Genomic DNA, 9482 nt, shown 5'->3' with positions numbered 1-9482 from the left:
AATACTTATTTTTTACATATTTGTTTTTGTCCTTTTGTCTTATATTGCTATAGATTAATTACTCAAACTACTTCTCTTAAAATTGGATATAATATTAATAATTCCACGAAACATTTTTAATAATATTTTTGTAAAATAAAATTTATTTTACATTATGGTTAACATTTTTAATGATTATATTAATTTGTGTGCACTATTTTAAAATCAGAATTAAAATTAGACAAATGTTATATTTAATTAATAGTATTTTGTCAATGACAAATGATATTTATAATTATGACCTAAAATAGTATTCATAATAATTAATGTTAACATTAATAATACCACTTTACATTTTTTTTCCAAGGGATAATCTTCTTTACATCAGTTATTACTATTAACTCTATAAATTTAATAACATTTTTATGTGACATACATTTAAAATATACTTTTTCCTTATTTTTTTCGACATCAAAGATGTTAATGGACCAACAAATTCTTACAATTGTAGTGTTATGATGAGGTGCTGTTTGAGTGAGTCTTTGCCATGTGTTGCATGTGAAAGTTAATTAGGAAAAGCACCACAGATCTAGATCACCAATTTAGTGATTTAAAACTTAAAAAGAACATAGGTGGCTATAGCCAATACCCATCCAACCAACCTTCTTCAAGTCAATGACAATCTTTGCTTTTCTATATAGATACTATATTACTATAAAAAATTGAGAAAAAATGTATACAAAATATAAGTTGACATTAATGTTTTATGATTAGTGACTTTAAAAAAAAAGTAATACAAATAATGAGTGGATGATATAATAATTGTATATAAATTATTATATTGACAATTACACTCTAAAAAAATTATTATAATCATTTTATAAAGTTTTTTATAGTATGTTTATTACTTTTATATAATAACAAAAATTATGTGAATTTAATAGTCATGATATATTTACAACTTTACACTGTAAAACAGTCTTGAGTATAATAATTATGTATCATTAATATAAAGACTTATATATAATTATTATATAATTTATCATCTATTTTGATTATTTTTTTGAATAGTTAATGATAATTAAATATAAATGATAATATATACACTTCATACACTTTTTGTGTATACATTTTTTCTCAAAATCTTATGTTATAAATATTAAATTCACATAAAATTTATTAATATTGCATTAATGACCAATGAGAAACTGTAAAGCCATTTTTGCAATAAATTTTTAGGCACCGTTCTCTACCATCGTAAGTTAAAGAGACCAATCAAATTTTTAATTTTTTTCTTTCCATTTTGACCAACTTTGATTATATATATATCAACCCAAAGAACTTCACATATCTCTGTATATCTCTGATAGACATAAAAACAAATATGAGTGTAGAAATGAGGAAGATTGTTTGGATTATAGTGGCAATTTGTCTCTCTCCATGGCTTTGTTTGGCTATTAATGCAACAAATATGAAGAAGTGGAGAAGAACACCACAGAAATTGAACTGCAATATCTATGAAGGAAAATGGGTGTGGGATGATTCTTATCCACTTTATGACTCTTCAACATGTCCTCATATTAGAAAAGAGTTTGATTGCTTGAGATATGGTCGTCCTGATCATCAATACCTCAAATATAGATGGCAACCTCAGAATTGTGACTTACCCAGGTACACAATTAACACTCTCTGTATGTTCTTTTTTGGGTTTTTTAGGTATCTCTTATTTGGATAAGATACTAATTCCCTTATCCAGTTACTTTGAGACAAAAATCTCATTTTTAAATTTATACATGATGTCCTTCTTAATGATTGTTGTTGTCGTTATCAGGAATTGAATATTTGACATTTTAATTCTCTTGGACGCCTTACATTAGCCTTACACCACTAGACAACACTTATATATGTTTGCAATCTATAAATTTATATCTTAATAATTTTCAAGAGTTGCAAAGTTATATGTTGTTTCCTTGTCCAGTGTTTTAAATTACATGTGAGTGTTATTTTTGTTTTTATAAGGTATGTAAAAGCTTAGAAGTCTCACTTTGATGAAATATTTTTCAGTACTTTATTTTCAAATTCAACTTTGTTTATGACCATAATTATATATAGTTTTTCAAAGCTTCTTTATCAATATCATCAATTAATCAAGTGAATTGTTTTACCACTTTCCAAAGCCTTATTCTCAGCACCATCAACCATGTGGTGAATTGTGCAATTAACCAAATATCAAAATCCAACACATATATTCTCACTGTTGCAGTTATGTTAAATCTATGACAATTATAGAAACTCTCAAAACCACAATTTACATCAATTTAATACAATGTCCCTCTATTCCCATATTTTCTCCTTGTTGCCATTGCCTAAAAGCATGAATGGTGAGTAGATTAATACTTGGAATTGCTATAAGAAATTAATGTTCATGATGTGTTTAATAGGTAGGAGGTGCATGTGATAGTTTTAATAATAATAATAAGTAGGAACATTCTTTGCAAAGGGAAAAGACTCGACATATTTTGTAGTGTCGGCGGTTATAACCCGTGAACTAAAACTTTCTTTGTGCGAACACATGTAATAACATGCACGTATTTTAGTCATATGTTTGTTTTGGTGTGATATCACATACCTCAAGAATCAAGATGAAGTAGTGGTCCCAAATTGAGTTTTAAATTTCTTTTAAATAAATTATTAAATTTATATTAGTTTTACTCGGGTCCTTTTTTTGGGCCAAGTGATGGATTTTGAGTTTTCGCTTAATTATATTACAGCAGTTTTATGCATTCTTTATTTTTTAACATATTATCAACTCTACTGTAATTGATAGTTATTACAACCAAGTTTGATATTCTTTAATTATTTATTATTGTCATCACTACATGACATCACCATCAGTTTTATGCATTTTCTATTTTTTAACATATAGTCAACTTTACTGTAATTATTTATTTTTATATATTTAAATGTTAAGGAAACCATTTAAACTTTTAAAGATTAATTTTATTTATTAGATTGCTTATCAAGTTATACTTGTTAATGTTATTTATAAAATGACAGTAATTTGCCCCTTCTAGTCTCAACTGTACCAGTAGCAATCACTTGTATGCATGATTCACAATTCTACCTCAACTTAAAATAGTACACAGTGGTGTTATTTTATTTTAAAGGTATTATTACTAATCTTATTTTGATTAAATATCTTTTAATGTTTTATTTTTGCCATTCAACATTTTTTATCATCTTTATTTATAATACCAGTTTTCAAAGCCTCATTCTTATTATCATTAGTTAATTTGTGAGTGGTGTCACTACTTTTTGTAGCCTCATTCTTAACATCATCAACTAAGTTGTAAATTGTGCTACTAACCAAATATTAACGTCACGACTCTCTTATTGAACCATCTAAATGACAAATTTTCATACAATTTTACCATCTCCTATTGGACAAGGATAACTTGTTGCATAATTTTCCTGTCTCTATAGTTTGAACCAATTATACTAATTCCCTTATCCAGTTACTTTGAGACAAAAATCTCATTTTTAAATTTATACATGATGTCCTTCTTAATGATTGTTGTTGTCGTTATCAGGAATTGAATATTTGACATTTTAATTCTCTTGGACGCCTTACATTAGCCTTACACCACTAGACAACACTTATATATGTTTGCAATCTATAAATTTATATCTTAATAATTTTCAAGAGTTGCAAAGTTATATGTTGTTTCCTTGTCCAGTGTTTTAAATTACATGTGAGTGTTATTTTTGTTTTTATAAGGTATGTAAAAGCTTAGAAGTCTCACTTTGATGAAATATTTTTCAGTACTTTATTTTCAAATTCAACTTTGTTTATGACCATAATTATATATAGTTTTTCAAAGCTTCTTTATCAATATCATCAATTAATCAAGTGAATTGTTTTACCACTTTCCAAAGCCTTATTCTCAGCACCATCAACCATGTGGTGAATTGTGCAATTAACCAAATATCAAAATCCAACACATATATTCTCACTGTTGCAGTTATGTTAAATCTATGACAATTATAGAAACTCTCAAAACCACAATTTACATCAATTTAATACAATGTCCCTCTATTCCCATATTTTCTCCTTGTTGCCATTGCCTAAAAGCATGAATGGTGAGTAGATTAATACTTGGAATTGCTATAAGAAATTAATGTTCATGATGTGTTTAATAGGTAGGAGGTGCATGTGATAGTTTTAATAATAATAATAAGTAGGAACATTCTTTGCAAAGGGAAAAGACTCGACATATTTTGTAGTGTCGGCGGTTATAACCCGTGAACTAAAACTTTCTTTGTGCGAACACATGTAATAACATGCACGTATTTTAGTCATATGTTTGTTTTGGTGTGATATCACATACCTCAAGAATCAAGATGAAGTAGTGGTCCCAAATTGAGTTTTAAATTTCTTTTAAATAAATTATTAAATTTATATTAGTTTTACTCGGGTCCTTTTTTTGGGCCAAGTGATGGATTTTGAGTTTTCGCTTAATTATATTACAGCAGTTTTATGCATTCTTTATTTTTTAACATATTATCAACTCTACTGTAATTGATAGTTATTACAACCAAGTTTGATATTCTTTAATTATTTATTATTGTCATCACTACATGACATCACCATCAGTTTTATGCATTTTCTATTTTTTAACATATAGTCAACTTTACTGTAATTATTTATTTTTATATATTTAAATGTTAAGGAAACCATTTAAACTTTTAAAGATTAATTTTATTTATTAGATTGCTTATCAAGTTATACTTGTTAATGTTATTTATAAAATGACAGTAATTTGCCCCTTCTAGTCTCAACTGTACCAGTAGCAATCACTTGTATGCATGATTCACAATTCTACCTCAACTTAAAATAGTACACAGTGGTGTTATTTTATTTTAAAGGTATTATTACTAATCTTATTTTGATTAAATATCTTTTAATGTTTTATTTTTGCCATTCAACATTTTTTATCATCTTTATTTATAATACCAGTTTTCAAAGCCTCATTCTTATTATCATTAGTTAATTTGTGAGTGGTGTCACTACTTTTTGTAGCCTCATTCTTAACATCATCAACTAAGTTGTAAATTGTGCTACTAACCAAATATTAACGTCACGACTCTCTTATTGAACCATCTAAATGACAAATTTTCATACAATTTTACCATCTCCTATTGGACAAGGATAACTTGTTGCATAATTTTCCTGTCTCTATAGTTTGAACCAATTAAACTTCATGAAATAATATTAAAATATTAATTTTTGTTTTTATAATTTTTTATTTTAAATGAATGGAACTTTCTCGTTGGCATGAAACTTCCTCATCATCTACTACTTCATTTTAAATGTTTCATTCTCCCGACTTATTGTCAGAAGAACCAATTAAATCTCATGAAAATTGTTTTAAATTATAGTTGTGATCACGATTATGATTACAATTATGATTATTGCTATTGAGGTTATTGTGGGCATTCCGATACAAACTGGTGTGATCTAATATAGCACAAATATAGTCTGGTACGGTTGCATTGCAATTGATGTTGCCACATCATTGTAATTCGATATTACACTGCAATTGTAGTGTAATGGGTTATAGTCGTCATCACATCTACAATATTGTGGCTGCATCGCGTGATGTAGTCCACAATGTAAATCTTCATACGCCTCATATTGGAGTTTCACGCTCTAGGTTCCAAATTTCATAATCGTTCCAATATTTATATGACCATCATAAATTTCATCATCTACTAATCAGTTTTTTTCTTCTTTTTATCAAAATACTCTTCACAGATTTGATGGCAAAAGTTTCTTGACAAAATTTAAGGGGAAGCAAATCATGTTCATAGGAGATTCTGTTAGTCTCAACCAGTGGCAATCACTTGTATGCATGCTTCATTCTGATGTGCCTCAACTTGAAATAGTAGAGCATGGAAGTGACCCAATCACTAACTACACATTTCAGGTCAGTGACTTAACTTATCAAAAACTATGAATAAATGATGATAAAGAGTATACAATTGAGGTGTTGGATTAGTGATGTAAGGCCCCGCTGAATCACTATATATTATACTAAGTCAAAATAAAAGTTCGATTCCTGAGAGTCACATATTCAAAATTGATTAATTTCATCCCATAGGGTGAAGGATACCCTTGATTACAGAAAGAAAGAAAGAAACAGTTTTCATAAAAAATATAACAAGGCAAACATCTTTAAAATGACATTTTTGCTCTATTTTGAAGCAATTATAATAATTTTGCAGGACTACGGAGTTTCTTTGGTTGTCTTTCATTCTACATATTTGGTTGACATTGTTGAGGAACCAATTGGTCGAGTCCTGAAGCTTGATTCTCTTGAGAATGGAGACATGTGGAAAAATATTGATATTTTGGTTTTCAACACTTGGCTTTGGTGGTACCGTAGAGGACCTAAGCAACCGTAAGAATCTTGCAAACTCATTTAAGTAGTGCATATGACAATGTTATATCGGCTCCGCTATAATCAACTTATGTGATTTCTATTCATACTGACAAATTATTCTCTTTCGATATCGAGAACAACCGATTCCGTTATATTTCGACTATATCACTTATTTCATTCCTTATTTTAAAGATCTTAATTGATAGCAACAAATGTGTCATACGATCATTTTTTATTGCAGGTGGGATTATATTCAAATTGGCGCAAATATATTCAAAGACATGGATCGTATGGAAGCTTTTCAAATGGGTTTGACAACTTGGGCTAACTGGATAGATGCAGAGGTTGATACAACAAAAACCAAAGTACTTTTTCAAGGAATTTCCCCTCAACATTATAAGTAAGTTTTAGAAATTTTTCCTTTTGATATATTAAATCCAAAGCTTTTAAATAACCTCTATACCCCACACTATCATTTAGTGATGGATAGTCTCTGTCCCAAATTCTGTCACAGTTTAATCAGTTTTGAATAAGTAATATAAAAATACAATATTTTGTTTTTAAAAAATTTCTATTTATTTATGTGTCAATTTTTAATGGATGAGGATATGAAATTGGGACAGATAGAACAGTTTTATCCATATTCCATTGTTACATCATCTTCTCGTGTGATTGTTGATGATTAATAAATTTTTATGTATTATATGGATAACGTGCTAATCATTAATTAGGCATGTATCCATTAAAAAAATAGTTGACCATATCCAATAACACTGATAAATCACAAATTTAAACATAATAAACAAGATATATAAAATTGTGTAAAAAAGTACACCCTTCTTTTAGTAGCATTCTAGTTTTTTTAACATATATATGTTGATGTAAACCAATATTCAATCATATTGTTTTGTAACTATATGCTTACTAATCATATGTTCCTAACCTCTAATTTGGCCCTCCAAATTCCATTAATTGAATTATTAATTTTTGTTTCATTTGTATTCTTTATCTGAATTTTAATACATATTGTTCGGTGGAAAGTTTTTTTGATACTACCAAAAGTATTCCTTCACCTTTTAGGTAAGAAATTAATCATTTTCGGGGTTTATATCTGCCCCTTTTAATAAGGGTTGCTCTCAGGAATCGAACCCACGATCTTGGGGATCTAGTAGAGACTTACACCACTTGACCAATATCTTGTTGGTGTTCAGTGGGAAGTTTAAGAGAACTTGATGTATAACTTATGATTACTTATATGGAATAATATAAGGGCATTTTAGTCTCGGAAACAATCTTTTTAATTTGAGGTAAGATTGCATATATGTACCTCTCCATGATAAGGATCACTTGTCTCCTCTGTGTCCGAATTTCCTGTCCTGTTCCAATGTCGCTGAATTAAAAAGAAAATTCTAAAACACAAATTAATTGTTCCCCTCCCCAAACCCATTAAGTGGACCTATTGTGCATTGTGTCACCCTTTTTTTGTGGGTGAGTCTCAACACATGGGTAAGACTGTTTGCCTTGTGACTTGAGATGATGAGTTTAAATCCTAGAAACAACATTTATACTCGGGAGAAAAAAACATCGTATATCTACCATGTCTCTAGAACCCACTAGGTGAGGAAAATACATCTGTTGTCCCATAGTTTGTGTTATTCCATGTGTCATAAGCTTTTGATTGGCCAAAAAAATATTTAACAATTAAATTTTAACTTAAATATATTTTTCTCACCAATCACAAGCCCATGACACATGAAGTGACACAAACTGTAGGACAGCAGATGTCTACCCTAGGTGGGAGTCTCATCTAGTGGACTTCCTTTAATATGAGGTATAATTTAGTCAAAATATACCATAACTTTTACATCATTTAATTATTTTCTTAACCCCAATGCACAATCTTAAACATTAACTTTTAACAACAAAGGTAGTAGTATAACATGAGATTTTTGGATTTTAATTTTTGATATGTTACATGATTTCCTGACTTCTGCATATGTATATCTTATAAATATAAATCAGTGGGGCGGAATGGAATGAGCCAGAAGTGAGGAATTGTGCAAAAGAGACGCAACCAATAAATGGATCAACATATTCAACTGGATTGCCACTAGCATCACATGTATTGCAAGATGTACTGAATAAAATAACTAAACCCGTTTATCTGCTTAACATTACAACTCTCTCACAATTGAGAAAAGATGCACATCCAAGTTCATACAATGGTTTCATGGGCATGGATTGTACTCATTGGTGTGTTGCAGGATTAACTGATACTTGGAATGAGTTGTTGTATACAGAATTGATTAGTTAGAAGTGAGAACAAACTATTTGTTATACCCATTGGTGTGTTTCATATTGCTAAGTTGATGAGAAAATTTAAATCTTGTGCATAACAATTGGTTTTCTCAAAATATCAACTCAATAAAATGAAAATGTTAGAAAATGTTATTCTAGTAATTCTAAATTACATTATTCCTATTTATTTCTTCTAAAAACGTTTCTTTAAATCAGTAAATTTATACGTTAGACAAGGTTGGCACGTCTGATTTTTAAAAATTATGAGTTAGAACATGTAGTTGAAACTTTCAGTGACACATGTATTGAATTGAGTTAGGACTGAATGGGGATCCGCTGTCGTATTTTTCATGTCTCATTGTGTTCCGAACTAATTGAATGTTGAGATATACATGAAAATAAAAAATAAAAAAAAGATATAATAACATTTTTATACTATTTGACAGCATGTGATTGATTTGGGATATGAAAACATGTGAGTTTGGAGACAGATGATCCTGATTTATTAAGACTAGTTTTTTTTAGAAACTCTCAAAAACTCAATATTATATTATGCGATAATAATATATAAATACTATTGTAAATTTTTAGTGAGATTGGTGGTGTTCTATAACTTTATAAAGGTGTGTATTGATATTCTCCTAATCTAAACTTGTATAACCATATCTTACTAATAAATGTTTTCCCATTTTTATTATAAATCAATGGGTAAAAGAAGAATGGTGTATTTTGTGAATGAAAATGAATGAGTTAAATGACAAA

General features: G+C 28.8%; 1 protein-coding gene across 1 annotated transcript; it reads left to right on the top strand.

The window, feature by feature from the left end:
* LOC109335861 (protein trichome birefringence-like 38) lies at positions 1323 to 8778 on the top strand. Its single transcript, XM_019572101.1, has 5 exons — positions 1323 to 1650; positions 5795 to 5966; positions 6265 to 6440; positions 6664 to 6822; positions 8445 to 8778. Exons 1-5 carry the CDS (start codon positions 1364 to 1366, stop codon positions 8734 to 8736), a joined length of 1086 nt encoding a protein of 361 aa, XP_019427646.1. The 5' UTR covers positions 1323 to 1363; the 3' UTR covers positions 8737 to 8778.

This window comes from Lupinus angustifolius, chromosome LG02 (assembly GCF_001865875.1).
Source record: "Lupinus angustifolius cultivar Tanjil chromosome LG02, LupAngTanjil_v1.0, whole genome shotgun sequence".
Taxonomy (NCBI): Eukaryota; Viridiplantae; Streptophyta; class Magnoliopsida; order Fabales; family Fabaceae; genus Lupinus; species Lupinus angustifolius.
The sequence above is the reverse complement of the archived record's forward strand: the minus strand, read 5'-3'. Positions and strand labels throughout refer to the sequence as shown.